Source organism: Danio rerio, chromosome 8 (assembly GCF_049306965.1).
Source record: "Danio rerio strain Tuebingen ecotype United States chromosome 8, GRCz12tu, whole genome shotgun sequence".
Lineage (NCBI taxonomy): Eukaryota > Metazoa > Chordata > Actinopteri > Cypriniformes > Danionidae > Danio > Danio rerio.
In genome coordinates, this window is record NC_133183.1 from 20,399,657 (window position 1) to 20,423,855 (window position 24,199).

Consider the following 24,199-nt stretch of genomic DNA (forward strand, 5'->3'; position numbering starts at 1 on the left):
AATTAATTAATTAATTGATTGATTGATTGATTGATTGATTGATTCATTCATTCATTCATTCATTCATTCATTCATTCATTGACTGATTCATTGATTGATTCATTGACTGATTCATTGATTGATTCATTGATTGATAAATTAATTAATTAATCAATCAATCCATTCATTCATTCATTCATTGGTTGGTAATTGATGCATTTTAGTGATCATTTAGTGCATTTTCTATTCATATTTTTAAATGATTCAAACAGCAAGTGCAAAAATGTGTTGGAAACCCCCTCAGCCTGAAGGACAGCACTGTCATCTGTAACTCAAGCTTAGACCCAGCATGCATGTGCCTCCCTTTTGACTTCCTTCCTTCAGTGCTGGAAGGCTCATACTCAGGGTAAAAGGGGTTGATCTGAGGAGCATCCGAAAGCTTCAGAAGGAGGATCCTAGCATGAGATGTTTGCTGCGTCATGCAAGGGGTTGCATTTCATCCTATTTAAGAATAAATAAACACTGTACAGTTCTGGCTCCAATCCTTTTATTACTGCTTGTAGTCTCTCTAAAATTAATAACTTTTATTCAACCTAAAAGGTGAAGTATTATACTTGAGGCTCCACTTGGGAAGACCAACAGGGACAACAAGGAAGGGCCTGAAATAGTGTCCCACCTGTGGGCAGAGATCAGAGTAATGGAGACAGCTAACACTCACTGCTGTGTGGCACTAACTGAAGACCACTAATCAGTGCTAATGTGTCTATTATGTTTATTTTTCTTATCAGTACTGTTTGTTTACATGTGGTGTACATTGTTTAGTTATCTTTTATTTAGATTATAATGCCGAATTTAGCTGTTTATTCAGAAATCAGGCCTAAAGCAGGCTTGTTGGGAGTATAGCATATGTATCTTCTTTCAGAGGGTCATTACTTGACAAACAGTGCGGTAAGGGGTGATATAAATAGCTCAATGCTCCAAGTGTGGCAAACGACACTACAGCAGCAGGACTTCTCCATACAGGTGGAGTGGAGGCAGTTTGGCGCTTTCTCAAGTGGTGACTGCTACACTGTTTTTGTCCCTTTTATGTGGATTATTGTGGTGAGAATTGTTTTAACATGTCTAGCAGCTTATAAAAGAAAATGTTTTCCGTTATTTTACACTGAAACAAAACCTTAAGTGTATAGTTCAAATATTGGAGAAGGCCTATAGGGTGTGTTCGCACTTGACTGAAGTTGCTCTGTTCTGTTGAATAAGTGTGAGTGCTGCTTTTTGAATTTGCTTGCAAATGAAACTGAAATATGAACACAACACAGACCAGAGACATCCAAAACTCAAAACAGTACATGATATTACAAGTTGTGACCATTAAAAATGATAGAATGCTGGCCATATTTATGATGTTGTGCATTTCAGTTCAGTACATTTCTAAATTTCAAACCAGTTCACAAGGAATCAACCTAAATCACATATGTAATTGTGTCTGTTTAGCCCAGCACACAGAATTGTTTTGAATGTTTGTTAGATTCTGTTGCAAAATCTGCATCATCAAAGCATTTTTGGGTTGTTTGTTTGTTTGTTTTATTGGGATTTCATTTAGTTTTAAAAATGACATGTAAGCGAACCAGGGCAAAACAGTTTTGGGGGTGTAGGTCGGAACAAAACATATGCCAAGAGAACCAGGTAACAAGTATTTCTATTCATTTAAAGGCTATTTTTGTTGTTGCAGGCTTGTGCTTGAGGAAGTTTAGATATTTTTGTTCTTGAAATAAAACATTATTATGAAAAAGTGTGGGTAGTTGGCTAGGATCTTTTTATCTTTGTAAATTATTGATGGGATAGAGGCAGATTTAAATGTGGGTTTGCAGAAAGGGTTGGAGATTAAGCTGACAAAATTTCCCCAATTTTATTAACAAAGTCAAGACTGTTAATTTACTTAAATATAGAATTATGATAAAATAAACAATTGGTCCAGGCCCATAGCGGGGGGTGGGGAAGTGGTTAGGAAGACCCACACCTCACTGACAAAGGTCCGGAATTTGTTCCATACATGCGCTCATTTCTCCTATTTTGACTCCTGTGCCATTATGGTGAAAATAGCCCATTAAAAAAGACTTTAAGACCAAGCGGAATCCTCTGTTGGCTGTCGCTTTAGTGTGACCTCTGCTAATCAGTTTTAGCCAATTCTTACAAATATTTTTCATCCAGCTGTGCAAGAAAACATCTGATGTAAGTGAAATCTTCTTTCGCTACTGTATTGTTTTTAAATAGAGAAAACATTTTACAAGTAACTTTTATTCTAAATCTTGGACTTTATTCTTGAAGCAAAAAATGCAGTAGTATCTGGATGCAGCAGGCGACGCAGTGGCGCAGTGGGTAGCACGTTCGCCTTACAGCAAAAAGGTTGCTGGGTTGCTGGTTCGATCCTCGGCTCAGTTGGTGTTTCTGTGTGGAGTTTGCATGTTCTCCCTGCGTTCGCGTGGGTTTCCTCCGGGTACTCCGGTTTCCCCCACAGTCAAGACATGCGGTACAGGTGAATTGGCTTGGCTAAATTGTCCGTAGTGTATGAGTGTGTGTTTCCCAGAGATGGGTTGCGGCTGGAAGGGCATCCGCTGCGTAAAAACTTGTTGGATAAGTTGGTGGTTCATTCCGCTGTGGCGACCCCAGATTAATAAAGGGACTAAGCCGACAAGAAAATGAATGAATGAATCTGGATGCAGCCTTTATTATGCAAGCTGAGAGTGCATCGCTCAGAGATGCAATGTCAGACACAATGCACTCAATGGAGCTAGTGACGTCACTGTGAACTGTGAGTTCAGTGAGCACATTAAAAAGCATGGGAAAAAGCTCAGATTGCATCTGCACCAAGTCTGTAGCCATGCAGGCCCCTCTCAATAAATGACCTATAAAAAGATGTGAAGCACCAAAAGCAAACCATATTAAAATTGATTTGATACTAGTTTGGCTAAAATAGTCAAAAGGTGTAGTTATAATGACCATTCGACAGGCTAATTCAGAATAGTGCTTAAAATGTCACTTAAATGCAGTATTTAAATTTCATAATTGAAAAGATAATGAGGCGAATAATTGCAAAAAGGTCCACTTTTGAGAGTAAAAAAAATGGAACCAACCCTTTCACCAAGCTGGCTACAGTACAGGACTGTTGTCCGTGTCTGAACTGACAGCTTTGTGGGCAAAATCTCTTGTCATTTCACTCCCTGCATATCTATAATATTCTATGATGATTCTTCAAGATGCATTTAGATAAAAGGCAAATTGTGAAAAGTATTGCTTAAATTAAATAAATACTCAAAATGTGATTGGAGTGCTTACATCTAAGAACATTTACAAATATCTAAGGTTTTATGTTAAGAGATTTAGAAAATGAATAAATATTTTAGAGGGTTATTAAGTTTATGCACAAATCATGGATCCCCTGACTGCATTATGTTGTTGCTCTTTTCCTTGACTTAGGGTAATTGGAATTTTCTAATCATGCAGGAAATATCAAAAGATCATGCAAAGACTAATGTGGGTTTTCTGCCACTATACCTACAGTTCTGTTTTATTCATGAGCTCCTCTTTGCATGTTTATTGTGTTTTTCCTGTCTACTTCGCTCTCTCTCTCTCATCAAGTCAGCTGTTGTCCTTGCTGGCCATTTATTCTACTACAGGAACAGGTGCAGACCACAGCAGGACACTGGGCAGGGTGGAAAGTTTACAGTAGGTTTGAAAGAGAAACTGTTACACTTGAAAAAAAAAAATGTGTTTCTTGTATATTTCTTTCGCAATTGATAAAATATACACCACGGGACCTGGCACAAGACCTGAAATCAAGCTTCTGTACAGTAATTTATCATGTCATTATTGTTACTACAAATACACAATCATACTTATTATGTTAAAAGACAATTATAAGACTGGTATAATATTAATACAGTTTTGAATTTATATCAAAATGCATGTTGGCACAATGTTCAAGTATTGTTGACAGAACGTTAACATCCATTTCTAATCATGGTCTGAAGAGAGCTGTAGTTCCTCTGTATATCTGCTTACAGATAGCTGATATCTTCACTATCAGGTATCTAAATTAGGGCTTGTGAACTGGCTGGTGCCCAGGAGCTCAAAGATGTTGATTTATCAACCTTAAATACCTTTGCTATGATGAGAAAAACCTGATTTGTGTCTGAGATCCTAAATTGATATGTGACACAATTATCCCACAATAGTGATGTACAGGTTATTTCAAAACTAGAATACTTTACTTGTTACTTTTATTTAAAACTAATGTCTTCCCTCACAGGATTCTACATACCTACACATTCCTGCAGCATCCCACCGGATTTTGTGACTATTTTCCTGTTGGACTCCTGCAGGACTCTTTACAGGGAACTTGCAGGAATCCTACAGGAAACACTACCACACACCAGTAATGTGTTTTATTAAAGATAATACTTTAATTTAGTCAATCCCTGGTCCTGGTTTAAGATAACCCTGACTCTGAATCCAGATCCAAATATTCTGCAGCTGAACTGAAGTAAATGACTCCCTCCTCTGGTGAACTGTAGGACATTCATTTCAGTGCAATGCAATTTGACACCTAAATATTGATGCTTTTTTAATATCCTGGATCAGGCTTTGAAAAATAACTACACTGAAAATGATTTATTTAACATAAATTCTGGTGTGCGATAGCAATCAAATGTCAAAGGCCTCTGGATTAATAACAACTTGGCAAAAAAAAAAAAAAAAACATTTTTGATTATTTTAAAACATTTTATACTTTAACATTTCAGTATATTCTAAACAAATTACATGTAGGCTGTTTCTCTGAAATATTTTACCGTGTACAATTTTTAAGAATGTTTTTTAGGACAAACACTGGACTAAATTGTATTGCGAAATAAGTTTTGCCTCACAATAAAAATGACAAAGTTGGACAACTGATTTGTATTTGTAATTTTATATGTGTTGTAATTACAACACAAAATGATAATTAGTCAAGATTACAAAAAGAAATTTAGATTTGTGTATTCGTTTTAGACAGCACAATACTAATGGTTGAACTTCTAAAGAGTTAAGAAACTAAATTTACTAGAAGAAGCCTGATTTTCAGTCACAAATGAAAACGTTATTTTGACTAATTTATAATTTCTGCTTTTTATTTTAAGGTGTTCTTGGTATAGTGTAACTGTTCACTTGACTTAAGCATGAAGCATTTTAAATAAATGGTTATGGTTAAAATGTGGGGGTTAGTTGCATGTAGTTATTCATAATTAATTGTACTAATACATTTAACATGTGGACACCTTCAAATAATGTGTTACTTTTTTATAATTATATGACAATATATGAACATTTTACTCAAACCTAGTACGGTAAAAAGCTATATTTTACAGTCTGTGGTAAAACGCTTAGACACACAGACTTTACTCTAGAAGTCGCTTAGACACACAGACTTCTACTTTACTCAGACAGACATGGGGAAGTCTAGATACAGCTGCGGATACACATCACTATAGCATCCTTTTTTCTTTTTTTTTGTAATACTACATAACAATAATTAATATTTTTACAGTGCTGCGGCGATTAGGTTTAGGTGGAGGTACGCCTTAATAAAATACGATTTTTAAGGTATTTTAATAAATACCATAAATAATAATAGGTACCGCGGCGCAACCATAAGTTATCTAATCTAGCAACAACCGATATGGAGGCATCCTATTATATTCACTGGATTTCCATAGAGTTAACGAGTTCGCACATATTTGTAATGTTCCACATTAATAATGACAAAAATATCTACTAAATTTGACTGCGATAGTAGTTTTTGTTTGGCAATGTTTTAATTCCCGCCCCAGGTCGACAGAGGGCACGAATGTGCCGTCAATCGCTACTGCAGAAACTTCTAACCGGAACGAGAGAGGAAGAGAAATAGGCGTAAGTGAAGACGACAATTTTGTTGCGACTGTACTAGCCGACGTGTTCCCCGTAGAAACCCGGTGAATTGTTGTCATTTCCGATCACTTCACCCGTCCGGTGACACACCCCCTGTGAAAAGCCTTGCTTGGACGGTCAATGGCCGTGAGGCTCCGGCACACGGTATGTTGGCGCACACATACTGTTATCAGCACAGCGAACAGCCAGCTGCCGCTTTCACTGCACCGAAACTGACAGCAACTGCTTGCATATACTGCTGCTTGTTCTTTTTACTAGGTCAGCAAGCTTTCGGCGGGTATCGCGTGGAGGATTACTTAGACGTCAGTCAGATAAACACGCTGGAGCGACGCGCGCACCGTTTCCGTTTACCCTGCAGCTAAAAACCGGACGGTTAGCTACTATGCTAAAGCTAACGTTTAATGAACAACCAGTGTGTGTTTTCTTTCTCTTTCTCATCCTGTGGATGATAACGTGCATGGGCGACTATTGTGTAAATCACAGTATGTACATGTCCTAAAAACGACGAGGAAGTGTTTGTTTTGTAATGAGCTGCTGCTGTCTGTGTTGATCCGCGGCTTTCTATCTTTGTCATCATGTACTTAAAAATAGCGTTGAGTTGTAACGTTAGCTCTTAAACGGATTTACCGGCGGCTCGTCGTGCTTTCACGGCGATCAGGAGGCACTAAACGCAGGTAACTTATCGGGCAGAACTGTCACTGCTGGACTTCTTGCTAGTTTTTGCTTGCAGCTTGTGTTATATAGATGCTTAGCTAGCAGACAGTGCTGAACTGAACCGAACCTGCGCTTTGTTTGTGTTGTCATGAGGGGTTGCTTTCCTTTGACAGTTTCAGTTCTTCATGAAGTTGAGGTCGTCGATAAAAACTAAACTACTAGGGTTTATAATTTAGCTGGTCGCTGTTACTGTAACCTTATATTTTAGGCTGATTTAGTATAATTTCAATTTTATGTGCTTATGTGTCAGTGAGAGTAGTTTGAGAATGGCGTTTCATTCTTTGGATCTGCTTGTGCTGTGTTTAATAAGGTGTTAACAGCGCTGTAATTATGCTTTAGACCGTTGCACCTGTCATATGACTGGATAGATGAGGTGGAGCGGAACTGTGAGTTGTGCACGTGAACGCTGTTCACGTCTAAGGTTTCATCCAGGTCGTTGCCTGTGGTGAGATCGCTAAACACAATACTCTTCAAGGATGCCACCACCAAACGAGACTTTTAGCTTTGTATTAACACTCGATTCACCTGTGAGGTACCATTGTTGCAGTTTATTCAGGTGCAGGTATGAAGGCTCAGTTTGGTCCAGCAGTGCGCCATGTTCACTGCGGCAGCGCAGGCAGTCTCCGGCCGTCTGGTGCATAAGCGACCTTAACCCTGTACAGCCTGACATATGAAATAACAGATAGAACAGGGGATTTATTCTTTTTAAGTTGAAATAGTTTATTTTTTAATGTAAAGGTTTTCTCATGTCTTTTGTGTATAAAAGAGGAGAAGAAAAAACATCTAAAAAGCACACATCTGTTTCAATTAAAGACAAACTTAGCCAAAAGCTGCAATTAGGTGCTGATTTTTATTTTATAGCCACTTATAGTACAATCATATGTATGTTAATAATTAGAGCTTTTTTACATGCTACAAAGTGCTTATGAATATCAGAGAACACTCTATAATGTACATGTTTTAATAAAATTACATTTTAATGGGTAGCTCACTCAGAAATGAGAATTAGCTTTTTATTTTCTCACACTCTGGCCATCCAACACTAAAGTGACTCTGTTTGCTGACAATAACAGTTTGTTAGCTAAAACCGTAGGTCTTGGGTGATAAATGAATGCAAGTCGACCACTAGCAGCATTTTGGGAGTCAAAAACACAGAGTCAATACAAAATGAATAGCTGAGGCTCCTGACAATACATTGAGGTATTTTGAAGTAAAATGATCAGTCTGTGGAAAAAGCTGAACATGATTTTAAAGCATTATTACCCTTAATCCACAGTTCTTTACATAGAGACCAATAAAGGCATGTACTGTATTTTAAACCATATAGTGCTAATCCTGAATGCTGTAAACAAACAGTGTCTGATCACATTTGAGTTTGCCTTTGTTGTAAATAATTGCAGTTTCTAGCAAACACTGATTGATTCACTTTGTACGAGTGTTTGATTTAAAAGCATTTTTCATTTGGTAACAATGTTTCATCAAGAGCCTCATGTAGTAATTTTGTTTTGCCTCTGTATGTTTTCTTAACCCTCACTGCTAGATATTCAGTGGTGTTAAGTAACAAAATAGTCAAGCTACTGTAATTGAGTAGTTTTCTCAGGATAGTTTGAAAAATGTGCACTTTTACTTTTCCTTGAGTACATTTTAGTGCTTTGTCGATAGTTTTATTCCTCTACTTTCCTTCAACCTGCAGTCACTACTTTGTTTTCTTGTCTATGGGGATTAGAAAAATCTGTCCTGTGATTGCTGTCCAATCAAATCACACAAAGAATGTAAATCGCATCATAATGAACTACCTCAAGACATGGGCGATTTATAACTGCAGCAAACTGTTTGGAAGCATTAAAAGTGTCCAAGAAGATCTTTACACGCATTGACCCAGAGACAGTTTAGATGCATGCCACTGATGAAAAGATGACAGATGTTTACTGTATGATGACTGAAATGGCCTTAAACACCTAGCAGGCATGAGAGATGTTAACATGTCGTCAGATTGATGTTGTACCCCAATGTCTCGGGCATGCTGCATTTTGTTTGAAAATGAAAATCGAGTTGATCGGGTACTGATGTTCAACGTCCAAGCTAAAATCAACCAAATATAAAATATCTATCAGACGTTGGATTTTGGTTGCCATACCTGATGAATAAATGTCAGCATTTGACATCAATATGATGTTAGTTTAAGATGTTGGCTCAAAGTTGGATTTTGGTCACTTTTCAACACAACCTAAATCAACCAAATATCATCGTCATTTGATGTCGTTATTGGACATCAAAACAACGTTGTTCTTAGACGCTGACTAGACATTGAATCTTGGCCAACCAACATCACAACCTAAATCTAACCTAATATTAACATCTTATGACGTTGTGTGGCTGCTGGGCAATGACTAAATGCACTACTGAATGTTCCGTTTACACACATCCACAAATTGCATCTAAATGCATCAGCTTTTTACAACGTAATACTCATTATTCTTGAATACTATTTGATTGATACTATTGAGTTACTTTTACTCATACTTTTAGTAATATTTACAACAGATACTTTTAATCTACTTGCGCAACAATTTTAGGCAAGTAATGGTATTTTACTTAAGTATGATTTTTTTTATGTACTCTTCCCACCACTGACCATATCTTTCTTTTTATACACATTAGGCATAGGATGATAACCGTTTTCAAGGTATACCGTGGTTTTGAAAAGTCAAGTATTTAAAACCACCAAAATTTTCTGTAATACTGTTTCTGAGGTATTTGTAAGTTTTTTTTATTTACATTTTTTTAGGACAACAGTATCTCCAGAAGAAAAAAATATCCAAAGATGCCATTTTAAATAGTAAAGAAATCTGTAACATTGTAAATGTTTCTTAAAATAAAATAGATTGTGTTCAAAGGGGAAAAAAGTTTTCGTTTTTTACCCAGACATTTAAAAAAAACACATATTAGGGCAGTGAGCACAATACCGTAAAACCATGATTTTTTTTATCCAAGGTTATCATACTGTCAGAATCTTATACCAGCCCATGCCTAATACACATCATTGTATAATGTATGATCTACTTCAGTGGCCATCTTTGCACACAATACGACATATTTACTGGCTTTAATTTATAGTTAAATGTATTCATTTTAAGTATCCTTATTATTTCCAACAATATTTTGTATTTTTTTCCCTTAAATTATCAAGTAAGACATTCTTTTCAGACTTAGTTTTTTGTTCCTCATTTTAAAAAATCTATTGGTAAAAGAGCTTTTATGTTTAAGGGTCCCATAGAAAGGAATAATTTACCTGCTAACATTAGATCTATTGCACCATTTAAGGTGTTTAAGCAAACTTTGCTGTCATATTTTACTTTGGACTGTACTATTTTTTTTTTTCTGAGGATGTTGTCGTTTATGTGGTGATTAGATTCACTGATCTTTACATCTTTTTGCACCATGTATACGCATATATGTATGCTACTTCCCCTTTTAATGTTTGTTTTGGATTTTATGTAATGTATGCTTTGTTTTTGTCTTGTGTTATTATGTGATTGTGGATAATTTTAGGACCCTCTTAAAAATGAGATGGTACATCTCAAGGGGTTTATCTTAATGATTAAACAAACAAAATATCTGTCAGTTTTCTATTTATAAGTCACCAAAGATTAAGACCAAAATCATCTTTAATATTCTATTCATGGGAGAAAGTCATCTACATCTTGAGTACTTTAACAAGATTTTTTTTATGTTTTGGGCACAAAAATCCCTTTTTGCTTAGGTTTGTTGTTTTAATGTGAATCTGAACATATTGTTTATTTAAAACGTGATTGAGCAATATGCATATATAAACATTTATACAGTTTTTCATATTTACATTTTTAATGCGTCTTCCATGCAGTGAAAGTGAAAGTAAACTGTCAATCGTGTGTGACTGATAGCAGAACCATCCGTTTTTAAATAGTTTCTATTTGTGGCAAACACCCCTAGGTAGTGTTTTGGCAATGTATGTGAGTGGTCAGGCTTGATTTGAGTGTCTGACATGATGTTACTGGTGTGTGTTGTCAGGGGATGAGAGGAGAGCAGGTGCTGCGCTCCTGGCTGCGGACTCATTGACTCTCTCTTTGGGCTCATGATGGCGCAGGGAGGGCCTCAGTTGGACTATCAAATACTGCAGGACCTCAGGCAGCGCTTCCCAGAGATTCCAGAGACAGTAGTTTCTCAGTACCTTCTTCAGGTGAGAACCAGCAAAATAGGGTGGCTGTGACATAATTTAAAGGTGCTTTGACTTATTTAAGATGCAAAAATGAATTTGAATGATAGAAAAGCCTTTAGTGTTATAATGTAATTTCACATAAATATTGTTACTAAAATGGCATATCCATAATGCATTATATAAGTGGCTAAGTGAAAATATATTACTTTTGGATTCTAGTGCAAATATTGTAACAAAATATTATTAACATTATTTTATATATTATTTTGTAATATTTTACATAATGTTTTAATTTTTTGTTGTTTTTCAGATTTCAGCGATATTCTTAAGTGCTTTTTTTTTTTTTTTTTTTTTTTTTTTTTTTTTTTTTTTTTTTTTTTTTTTAGATTTAGAGTTTAAAGCATTTAGTTTAACAAGAACCATTCTACAATACAGAAGACATATAGATTTTAGGAATATTCCCCAGCATTTTCTTTCTTACTAACAGGCGGTGGACAAATAATGGCCCTCCTAGGGCAAGTGGCAAGTCAGCTGACATGTTTTTTTGATATCTGTATTTATATGGTTGAATCATGGCCTCATTTACACTAATACGCTTTCATTTTAAAACCGCGTTTTAGAAGAAAAACGATCCACATTCGCACTGGTATTTCATCTAGCGGTTTCAAAAAGATCTCCGTCCACACTACACCGCTGAAAACACACATCACGTGACCATACACACACTCTGGCATGTGCTGAAAGCTGCTACAGCGTATTCTTGCATTTGAGCTCCAGGCAATCATCAGGAACTCCGAGCACGGCTGAGAGCAGCCAAACATCAGCCAGTCTATCCAGAATCTGCCACTGGATCTCATCTCCCTGTAGTTGTTAAATGTGATTTATAATTCATCTTGTGTAGACTTATAGCTAAAGTCAGTCTTTTGAATGTATTAGCCTTTTTGTTCTAAGATAACCTGCTTTGGCTGAGCGCAAAGATAAGTTAATATACTTATTCATTTATGTAACTGCATACACTAATTTCGTACGTTTGACCGATTGCTTGTCTTTATTTCCTTTATTGCATAACTTTATTATACTTTATAATTTTATAATTATTTTTGATTATTATGTTCAGCAAAAGAGTCGGCTGATTCATATTTCACCATGCATTTCGTCTGATAATCTTTTTTGTGTGCATATAGCCTGACATTAAGCACATATTGCCAAAACCACACACAGTGAAAGGAGGGCATTATTAGGCTCTGTTTTGTGATTGATTTGCAGACAGTGAAGATGACGGTCATATAAATATGTACATGATGCCTAAACATTTTTGCTGTCTGTTACGTTTAAGCTGTTAACATATAAAATAAAAGAGACATTGCTTTGTCATGTTGTCAGTTTATTGTTAAGATGAATGCCAGGGTGAATGACGTTATAAAAGTAAACTGCCGTTACATTTGACGATTTACCTGATGTGTCCACTGGAGTTCATTATAAACTTGCAAAATCTGAACTTTGTGTACTTGATATTGAGAAAAAGCCCCACTTAGGTATGTCTGCAGCCTTCTCTTCGTTTTCAGATGTCTCCGGTTTCCCTCATTCACGCTGGCATGCTGAAGAGGCCGTTTTTGTTTTAAAACACTCCTTCTGCGTTTCCAAAATGCTCCATTTTCGGGACTCGAAAACTCTGAACGGAAGGTGTAACCGTAGCAAAACTTATGTGTTTTAAAGCTTAAACGTATTAATGTAAACGGGGCTTTAGACCACCAAATGTTTCAACATTTTTGTTTATGGCATTTATTGTCTTGTTGTTTTCATTAATCTGTCACTCCATATAAAATGCAACACAGCGTTTGTCTATTTTTCTTTGAGCAAGTTACAAATGATCTACTGTCTCCCAGTGAAACTTTATAATGTTGCTACACTATATGGTTTATTGTGTTTGTCAAGCCATCCCAGAGTTTTCGTTATAACGTTCATTACAGTGCTAATAGACATAGCCTTTATCATTTCTGCATTATTTTGTGACACAAAGCCAAAACAGTTCACAGTAGAAAGTTATTTCAAACACTATTTATAAAATGTATGAAATCAAAATCTTGCTATTCTTATAAATTAATAAATATACATTCATTCTTTTTCTTTTTGGCTTAGTCCCTTTATTAATCCGGGGTCACCACAGCGGAATGAACCAAAAACGTATCCAGTACGTTTTTACGCAGCGGATGCCCTTCCAGCCGCAACCCATCTCTGGGAAAATTGATAAATGTATATTAAATTAGTTGTTTTCCCTACTATAATATAAAAATCTGGTATGTTGACAACACTAGTATGTACACCTGGGGCCTGTTTCAAAAAGGAGGTTAACTGAAAACTCAGAGTATTTTAACCCTGAAATGAGAGAAACTCTGGGTTTTCCGTTTCAAAATGGCAGGTTTGTTAAACTCGAGAAGGCAGGGTAAGTCAAGCCTGTTTCTGAAAGAAAGGTAACTTTAACTCGGAGTCAGTTACTGTGGTAACTTACTCTGTGAATCTAACCTGGTCAGAAGCAGGTTTTATTCTCTAAACTCAGAGTTTCTGTCTGTCTCCTCCCCTTTTTTAAAGATGAAGCAGTATTTCTCGCGTTAGCCTTACGTTTCCACCCACCTATTTTAATGCTCATTTTGGATACGTGCATAAAAACGATTGATAAAAACGTCATGATGCACATAACTTTTTAAAATATGCATAAAAAACGTGCATAACTGAGTAAAATAAACTTTTATTCGATAGAAAATGTGTGCATAAACTACGATGGAAACACTTTTACTGAACAAATTACAGTATGTACATTAAAAAAAGATCATGATCATATGATAATGAAAATGTGTGTAAATGAACAAACCAGCAGGCTGAGCACACTGTAACACGTCTTAAATATTGTTTTAGTCATTCTAAAATGCCTTAACTGTTTCAGTATTATTGTATATTATTACTTACCTCCGAACGTCTGGTGCGTGTCAAGAGTCTCCGCGTCTCATGGCTTCAGACGCCCCCACGTGTTCATTGTGTTTCAGCATTGTCTTCTGACATCGAGGCGCAAGTACATCAATTAGGCTAAATAAAGAATTAATTGACGCAGCTTCTTCTACCACAGTAAATTCTGTTTTTACTGTTGATATTTGGTGCCAGTTTAATCAGAAAGTGACGATTTTTTTCTCTTTGACTCGTTGGATGGAATTTTATTCGTATCTTTTATGCAATATTCCAGTTTTGCACATACATTTATGTAATATATTTGGATGGAAACATAGCTATTGCCTACATTTTAGTCACACGCAGAAGAACTGTACTAGAATGGCTTATCCTTTTTTAATAAATAATTAAATTAAATTCACCTTCGACATGCATGTAACTAGATTAATGGGATTATTATTCTTTCTAAAAATTATTTTTAGTCCTGCTTACCTTCTAAATGTTATATTAACCTCTATCACTTGATCAATAAAAAAGGCAGACACACAAGTGCACTGTTAAATCATTTAAAACTAATAAATGTATAAAAAAAGTTTAGAAAAAAAATAAACAGTACAAATTACATTACTTATTTTATTATACTTAAATATTTAAATACTTAAAAAGTGAAATTAGGCATTTACTTGAGCAGCTGTTTTCCCACGCTAACTGTCTCTTCTTCACTGATGGTTGCTTCTTTTCAAATATATACGCTCATATTTGCTATAACTTTGCATGAGAACATCAAGTTCAGCTGGAGAAAGAAATGGTGATCTCTTTTATAAGATGTTGCTATAGTCACTCGTAATGTCTGCGCTCCATTGATAATGCCTTTTTATAGTCACGGTGTGCGCGCTTAACTCTGAGTTGGTCTACTCGAAGTTGATTGACCCAACTCAGATCAGCTATTCTGAAACCGAAAACTCAGAGTTTTTAATCTCTGGGTAAATCAACTCAGAGTTCAAGTTTAAACTGAGTTGTTTAAACCTCCTTACTGAAACAGGCCCCTGGTATGCAATGAGTGTGAAGTTTTATTGCTGACTATTTTTGCTGTGTCATCCTGTCCGAATGCCTTTACTGTGTATCACAGTGGTGTCAGGTGCAAGAACCTGTTTAACTCGCATCTTAAATTTCCTCTTCAGAACAACAATAATGCAGACCTCTGCTACCACCTGCTGGCTCAGGAGAGTAATCGATACCTGTATGAGGAGTACCACAGTCCAGATGACTTGCACTTAAACCGGAACCACATGCTGCGTATCAGTGTAGGCTACCCTGTTCCTGATGGGGTCAAAAATATTCCTGGTGGCCGAGCTTTGGTCCACAGTTCCAGCGACGGGCATATCGAGCATCCTCGAAGTGGCTTCCCCGAGCCTCTCTCTGCTCCCGCTACTGTGGCTCCATCACCCGGATATAACCCCTTCTTTAAAACTGATCAATCACGATCAAACATCCCCACGCCTCCACCTAGCATTCCAGGCATGTCGCCCACTTACCACCCAGTCTCACGTTACATGACTCCTATAACAGTGACCCTCTCCCAAAACATGCCTTCTGCCCCACAAGCTCTGCAAATCCCACCTGGTACCTATTGTACCAGCGGGAACACTGTGTACATGCGTCCATCACCGTCTCAAAGTCCTCAACCCACTCCCTGGTCCACATCTGGAACATCCATGTACCAGCAGTCTCCTTACGCCACCCCAACGTACCAGTCCCCCTACAGCTCTCCCCAACATCAGGTCCAGCAGCCGCCACAGGTGTTTCTACCCATAAGCCCTCCCACCCTTCCGGGGCTGTCCTACCAGCAAACCCCTGTGTCCCAGAGGCCTTTTATATCCTCCAAAGGCCCCATGAAGAACCAGATAGAGATCACATTGGAGGGACAGCGACCAAGGAGCAATTCCCCAGTACACACTCCACAGGGAGCACTCTATATGGCCACCAGCCCTTCCCCGAGCTCCCCATCGCGGGCCATCAGTATGGCAGGACCTCCAGGGGCCTCCATTCATCAAGGAATGTATGCCCACCAGGCTGTGGCGAGACCCCGGCCTACATCCTCTCCTCAGCCTGCCCCCTCCGCCTTCATTAAGATCAAAGTTTCGCCGAGGCAGGTGCAGGGTTCATCAAATTCTCCACCGGTAGAGACAGAATCACTTCTTAACATAGTGGACCAGGGCGAGCGGCATGGTGCCCCTCCTCCGATCCTGCCCATCTCTGCGCTGCCGGGGAGCATCGCCAACCAGATCAACTGCATGCCTAGACGGTCCAGCTCCGGCTCGGATGACTATGCATATACTCAAGGTATGGATCTGCTTATGACATTATTAGATGAGATGTTTCATTTTAGTGTCTGCATGAAATAAAAAAATCCAAATGTGTTTTCTATGAATTTTATAGCCTATTCCAAAGGAACATTTGGTTTAAGTTTTACACACTTTTTTATGTTTGCACTGCAGGAGCTGTTAGCAGGTTTAGTTATGGGAACATCTTTTGGAAATTTTTAATTAGCTTCTACTTTAGATTAGTGTTGTTAAAAGTACTGACTTCCGTACCAATTAGTACTGAAATTTTAAAAACATCGATTTCCTGCTAAAATTTGAGCACGTTCTTAAACACAGCTGATTTTCCCAGCAGAAATGACTGTGATTGGCTGTAGAGGTCATCAGTTCACCACTATTCACAAAGTTCAAACAGCTACAGGGACATGAAGCGTTTCAAAGCCACTTAGATCTGGCAATCCATTAGCAGATCGTTCGTGTGTCAGCTCGTTGACAGATTTGCTGATTGACGTGACGTGAAGATGAAGAGTGGCTGACCTTCACGGCCAATCTTAGTCATTTCTGTCGAGCATGTGAATGCAATGGCCAATCAGCTGTGTTTTTAGGAACGCACTCAATAGGGGTGTAAAGGACCACGGTTAAAGAATGGTTTATACTTCTGCGTCAAGTGATCGGCGTGACCCACGGCGCATGCAGCGTGCGTAGGTGTACATTCATTCTTCTGCGCGCTGTTTCTGTTGCTATGCAATAACACTTCTGAAACGCTAGCTGGCAGTAGGTGTTTATGTTCCTCTGTGTTGAGATTCTTCACTGCTGTTTGGTTTTTTCTGAACGTTTTCTTAATGTACAAGTGGTTCAAACTCGCTAATTTCGAGGCAGGAACCAGCGGACATGCAACAACTTTAACCATAAGGTAAACACAAAGCAACAGTCTCCATCCGGAGCTCCTTGTAAAACAGTCGACACTTGTAAACACTCCAACGGACTCGCGCGGCTCTCGGTCCCACCCACGCTCCTCAGCGCTTCCAAGCCGACGGTCCCACCCAACCCTCCTCAGCGCTTCCAAGCTTGCGCTACGCGTTGTTGTGACGTGTAGTTAAATTTTTTGAGAGGTGCACGTCAGTGACGGTTACGGCGAGGGCTATGCGTCTACGCGTAGGCTGCGCCGTAGCATTATATTTTACGGAAGCAGAGGTATAAATCAGCCTTAATCCGTGATCCATATGGATCACAACCCACAGTTCGAAATGCATGTGACCTGCGGATTAATAACATTTTTTTGAACTTGTAGGTTAATTTAACATTTATAATAACTGCAGAGAGATCGCCTCCCGCGTTCAAATCACGTGTATAAAAGCATGTTGGCTTCCCTGTAAAATTTTATAATAATGATGATGGAAGAAGTTGTGGTGGAAGAAAAAAAGCATATGATGGGGAAAAACAGCCTACGCAGGTTCTTAAAAAGGATTCAGTCAGTGTTTTTGTTTGTAAATTTGTTATTTAAGTTAAAAATATCTAGGGCAGGGCTATTTATTTTATTTTATGCTGTTGGAAACACTGCATGTGCGTGAAAATGTTCTATAGTTAATATGTTTGCATGTTAAAATAAATCTGTATTTTTAAATGCAATATTTAATGTGTCAGACACAAAATAGACATCATTTTTTAATTAAATAATTATTTTATTTTAATCTGAGCAGTTAACTGTTAATATTCAGCAGAATTAACCGAAACGAGCATCCCTACAATAACTTGTGTCTTCATCTCCATCATCAAGAAACCCATGATGACACAACACAAACACCACTTCAGCCATGAGTTACTCCAGCCTTGAATGCCACGTTTGATGTCACTGTCAGCTAGCAAAAGTCACTTCAGAGATCCTAGTGGTGAAGTTGGGAATATAACCGAAAAACGGCCCAAGGGGAAATCTAATTCTTAAAGGCACCCACTTGTTGGCTAGTTCTTATAATTACCTGGTGCAAAACCCCCTGTAATTTCTATCCAAAGAACTAGTTAATGAATCTGACAATGTTTGAAAGGTTTGTGACATCAAACTCTTAAAATAATTGAAGAGTCAGTATCCATTGTAGCAGATGTATCCTCAAACATCATTCATGAAAGCTAGTGATAGGTTGTGGAGACCTTTCCATGTCAAAATGGTCAATTCCAGTCCAGAGTAGACCTGCATATTCAACTCCTCTGCATTTGGTTATTGCGTTTCTATGCATCAATATTGGGTGTATGTGTGGAAGTGCTGTTCAATCTTGTATCTAACTCCATATGTCTCCTCCTCAGCGCTACTCTTGCACCAGCGTGCTCGGATGGAGCGTCTGATGAAAGAACTCATGCTGGAGCGCCAGAAACTGGATCAGTTGAAGGCGGAAGTGAATGAAATGGAATTCGACGCCCTGCAGAGACGCTTCAGACGGGTGAACAGCACCAGCCTGATCCCTCGGGTAAGAGAGAGACAAAAAATACAAGGCTTTTATAGCGTGTGAATGCATCATCTTGAAGGGGCGCGGAACACACACACACACCCCCACGCTTTTCATCACTAATAAAGGAGATGAATAAATCCTCATCAAATCCCCCAAATGAGCCTTACGTAAAAGCATACATACCTAAAATGTACGTGCAGAATGTGCAAATAACGATGAGGTGGAAACGAATCACATCTGTTCATTTGGTTCCTGCTCATTCTGCATACTTCACAGACTTTGAATGAATCTCTTTTCATAGGTTAAACTGCTGCACATAATGCATCCATCCAGTACAAGCGTCATCTCTTTCATCCGAGTTCAACAGGCTTCTGTGAAGAGTTTGACAGAGATAAACTGCTTTTATGTGTGCGGTTGATGTGAAAAATTCATGTACTTCATGTGTGTGTGTGTGTGTATTTACTAGCCCGAGGAGATGACCAAAATTCGGTCACAAAACAGACAGCTTCAGATTGACATTGATTGCACCTTGAAGGAGACGGACCTGCTGCAGTCCAGAGGTAAAATAAATTCTGAAAAAATTCATTGCATTATTTCATGTGTATTTTGCTGATAATGAAAGACTATCATTGTTTTCATTTATGTCTTCTTTTTTATTTGCTTTTAGGCAAGTTTGACTTGAGAACCATGAACAACTTTTATGATAATATTCAGCCTGGTCCTGTTGTACCTCCGAGAGGTGGGAATTCAATTCTGACTTTTATTTAGTCAACCAATGCTTGCATTTATAAACATCACATTTCAGCCAAAACATCCTAGGCTAATAGATCTGGGATTATTTTTTTTTTATTTGTTGAAATTATTATTTACATGTACACATTCAAAAACCACACTATTTATTCAGTAGACATCTGTAAATATCAGTAAAGAAAATGATAGGTATAAATACACTTTTGTTGTCAATCTCAGTTGAAAGAGCAACTGATAATAACTTCTAGTTGATCATTTGGAAAAGTGGCAGAAGGTGGATTTTTCCGATAAATCTCTGTTGAACTGCAGCCCAATCATCACAAATTCTGCAGAAGACCTATTGGACCTTCTGCAGAGTAGATGGCAGCATCAACAGCCTGAGGTATTCAGACATTTGTGCTGCCCATTACATTACAAACCACAGAAGAGGTCAAATTCTTCAGCAGGATAGCGCTCCTTTTCATACTTCAGCCTTCACGTCAAAGTTGCTGAAAGAAAAAATGGTCAATCCTGGAAATTGGCCAGCCCAGTCACCAGACAAGGACATAATTAAGCATGGATGGAAGAGGAGGCATTGAAGATGAATTCAGAGAATCTTGATGAACTCTGGGAGTCCTGCAAGAACACTTTCTTCGCCATTCCAGACTTTATTATAAAGTATTTGAGTCATTGCAGAGATGTATAGATGCAGTCCTTTAAGCTCATGTGAGTCATACACAATATTAATTCTTCACTGCACTATGACTTTATATTCTATACTTTACATTATTTCTGTTAAGTGACAAGACCTTTGTCTAAGCAAAGTCAATTAAAAATCGAGGCATGATCATATTTTATTTTAGTAAAATAAAATCTAGAGGCCTTTGCCTTTCATATAAGCCTATTTTGATACCAAATGATCAACTAGAAGTCATTATTTTTTGTTCCTAAAACTCAGATAGGCGACAAGAATTGTGTCCAGTATCATCATTACATGTGTAATAAATACAATCAAAATAATATTGTATTGTTAGCAAATTATACTTAGTCCGCCTAAATAATTTTAATGCACTTTCTATTAAATCTCCTATGTTTGGTTTCAAACCTTTGAGTTTTTTTAATTCTGTTGAACGCCATCTGAAATTTTCTTCTAAAATTAGCATTTTTCTCAGGCTCCTACAGTTAAATGTTCATGAAACCCTTGGGTACTTTTTTGAGATTTTAACAGATTTATGTGTGTTGAGCATCAGTTAAGAGAATGTTAGCACCTGTTAGCTTTAATAATTGGAAAAACTGGATAATTTTGAGCTTTTGTCAGCTAATTTCAGCTTCCGGGTTTAAAATGATTTTTGGGGCAGGATCAAAATCGGCGACGTAGCGCAAAATTGCGAGTGCAAAGATGACGCGTCAGTTTCTTGTTCTTATTCATAGCAGAGTTGTCTTATCCTATGAGAAGAGACGGCTGCTTAATTATTCATGACTGCATGTGCTTTCCGAAGGCAAGACACAGACCTGCGAGTGCGAAGCTGTGAGACTGGGTGAGACTGCGTCCAAAGACCTACGGCACACAGTATTTAGATGTTCATGAAGGGTGGTATGTGTTTGTTTCGATGATCCACAGGATTTGTTGCATGTTTTTCCCTGCGATGCTGTCAGGGCCGATACAGCAAACCTGTTTGTGTGCAACAAGCATTTTTGTTGGGAGAGCAGTACAAGAATTGGGAAATGGCGGACGTTGTCTTTTATCAGGAGTTTGTTTACATTTAGACACATCGCCGTGCTGCTTTGTTCGCCTAAATCTTCTAGATTACCAATAGGGCTAATGGTTAAAATAGACAAGGCAAGAGACCTGCTGCACTGAGTCTGCATTCAGACCCGGGGATTGAAGGAAAAGTCCAAATTTCTAGTGTTTATATGAACACAATTATCTTTATAATGAAATAAATTGTGGTTATCTGTATATGAAATTACAAATAAAAAATGTAACAGGGCATTAAATTACTGTTTATTTCTTTGCATTTTAACTTTGTAAACTATAAAATCATGCGTCTCCTCACAGTTTGTGTCTCATTTTGTGAGCTAACTGACAATACTTGAAAAAAACTTCTGAGGTAGACCTGAACCAAAGGTGGGGGTCTCATGGTCCTTAAAGTCAGAAATATTAGCCCTCCCCCTTGACTTTTTTTTTTTCTATTTCAAATACTTCCCAAATGATGTTTAACAGAGTATATCTGCTGTATATTTTTCAATAGTTTACAGAACAAACCATCATTATTCAATAACTTCCCTAAATACACAAATCTGCCTAGTTAACCTAATTAACCTAGTTAAGCCTTTAAATGTCACTTTAAGCTGTATAGAAGTGTCTTGAAAAATATTTAGTAAAGTAGTATTTACTGTCATCATGGCAAAGATAAAATAAATCAGCTATTAGAAATGAGTTATTAAAACTATTATTAGAATTGTGTTGAAGAAATCTTCTCTACGTTAAACAGAAAATAGGGAAAACAATAACCAGGGTGGTTAATAATTCAGGGGGGCCATTAATTCTGACTTCATCTGTATGTGTAGGTTCAGTAGTTTCACATTTATGCCAAAACAGTTCTTTTTATGGTCTTTAAAGTGAAATAATCAACATAAACAAAGGAGGTTGAGAAAAATATTTGTTTTCGACTGAAAATTCAGACGGCTTTATATATCTCTTCATATTTTGAAGAAAGCTAGAATACCGCTTCCTTCAAAACATCTTCTATTGTGTTCAACAGAAGGAAGAAACTCAATAGGTTTTAAACAAGTAAAGGGTGAATAAATTATGATTTGGGGTGGACTATCATTTTAATGCACCAATTAATCGTACCGAGTTGAATCTAAACTTACCGGTTTTGTTCCTCTGCTACACTCGACAACATACTAAATTAGTTTTTCACCAAAATACCTCATGTAATTTCTAAACCATCCTTCCTTGTGCTAAAATTAGCTCTTAGCTCTCTGAATATCCTGTCAAATTCGTCCTGACCTCTGACTACTCCTGTGGAGTGGAGGGTTTTAGATTTCTTGTTATGATCTAGTGTTTCTTGCACCCTCGTTCTATTTTCATCACTCTTTTGTTGCCATGCGGGGCCAGTGGCCTAAATTGTCAATGGGTGTGACAGAACCGCCAAAGCTCCCTCAAGCCTTCAAATTTAGCTCACAGCCGCAACAAATAAATATGTGTGCCATCTCATAACCCGTTGTCTCCTCTAACTAGCTAAACCTACGGCTGTGCAACGAGACGAGGATTTCGAAGGCGCTCAATGGAACTGTGAAAGCTGCACTTTTCTTAACCACCCTGCTCTGCACCGCTGTGAACAATGCGAGATGCCGCGCAACACTTGAGCTTCACCACAACTCTTTCCCACCGGCCATGAACCTCATTCTTCCTAATTTTCTGTTCCATCATGAAACATTCAGTTCCCTCCTATCAACCAACGATTCGGTTCCCTTGTGCCCTCAGCTTCACCCAGCAATAACTGAGCCGTACCACACAGAACAAATAAATATTATCCAATCGGACTCACCCTGTGTTACCTCTTGAGGAGCTTCCTGCACTTGTATTTACTTTTTTCTACTGAAAGATGCTTTAAAAGTGGAAGGAGGGTGACTTGACTTCACACAAACAAGTAAAAGGGATTGATTGATTGATTGATCGATTGGTTGAAGTGGACCGAGAAGCTGTGGTTTTTAAGAGGAGGGGCGGGACTTCCAAATGTGGAGGAGGAGGTGTGGTTTACCAAGCTACCATTCCAAGCAGAATAAGACTGCAGCGTTTACAAGAAAAGGCCCAAACAATCCCTCGCACAGGGCTTCTTTCACAACACGTTCATTGTATGGAGATACAAGCAGGGGCTGATTCATTTTAATGTAGACTTTACACTGTATGTGCTCACCACGAGCCCTTCTCATGAATGAAGAACACTACAAGACCTGCATATGAACCTATACCTGGTACTTTTATGCATATTATGCCACACTGTATTCTGTGTTGAAGATGTTGATTTCCTGTGCAAATGCCTCAAGTTGCTGTACTTAATAAAGGATCTGATTCTATGTGACGATATGCTGACGCTGGAATGTTAAAGGTGTTGAAGTGCTTTGAAATGTGCTTTTTTTTTTTCAATGTGTGACTTAATTTGAACTGAAATATGAAGACAGGGCAGGGCATACATTAGCTCCTCCCCTTTAATAAAACAGCCAATAGAATTTATCTTAGGGTGTTTTCACATTCGGCTCAATTGCCTTGTCCAAACCCAAGTTTGAAAAATTCTGCAATATTAATGTGCACTTCTGGCCAGCCACGTATCTGATGTAGACTAAAGTTTGTATAGTTGACTGTTCGTTTCCATTATGGTACGATTGCATTCATATTAAAAGTGAACTGGACCCAAAACCACCTCTTACAGGCAGACATGGGTACAGTTCGTGGGTGCGCACTTGAGTTCAGAAGACATCTTTAACAGTAGCTAAACAAACCGTACTTTGACGTCAAATGAACCCAAGTGTATCTGTGGACTGCAAGATGGGGCTTAAGATGAAGGGGCTCAACTTGCTGTTATACATAAAACCATTCGAGATGTAACAATGAGATGTTGTTGCCAAGATGGCAGAAACACTTACCAGAGAACATTTTCATTAAATGTTATCATGAGTTTTCTCCAAATATATCCACAACCAATTCATTTGATATATTATTAAATTCATTCAACTAGCAACTCCACTGGCAGACTTCCTCATCCGTTTTGTCATGACAGTTAGCCTACTCAGCGTCGCCCCCTGTGGTTGCAAATAACATGAAAGCATCTGCAATTCGCTGCTGTACATTAAAAACTGTGATGTTGGGGAAGGTGTAGACGTTAATACCTGTGATGCAGGCCCGGATT

At 37.9% G+C, this 24,199-nt stretch overlaps 1 protein-coding gene across 5 annotated transcripts; it reads left to right on the forward strand.

Moving 5' to 3' along the window:
- Positions 1-5,903: 5,903 nt before the first annotated feature.
- tab3 (TGF-beta activated kinase 1 (MAP3K7) binding protein 3) lies at positions 5,904-23,379 on the forward strand. 5 transcript variants are annotated; one of them, XM_073909698.1, is made up of 7 exons: positions 5,904-6,614; positions 10,705-10,873; positions 14,974-16,135; positions 18,412-18,572; positions 19,021-19,114; positions 19,222-19,293; positions 22,531-23,374. In XM_073909698.1, the coding sequence occupies exons 2-7, from the start codon at positions 10,769-10,771 to the stop codon at positions 22,656-22,658; spliced, it is 1,722 nt and encodes a 573-aa protein (XP_073765799.1). In that variant the 5' UTR covers positions 5,904-6,614; positions 10,705-10,768; the 3' UTR covers positions 22,659-23,374.
- Positions 23,380-24,199: the final 820 nt, after the last annotated feature.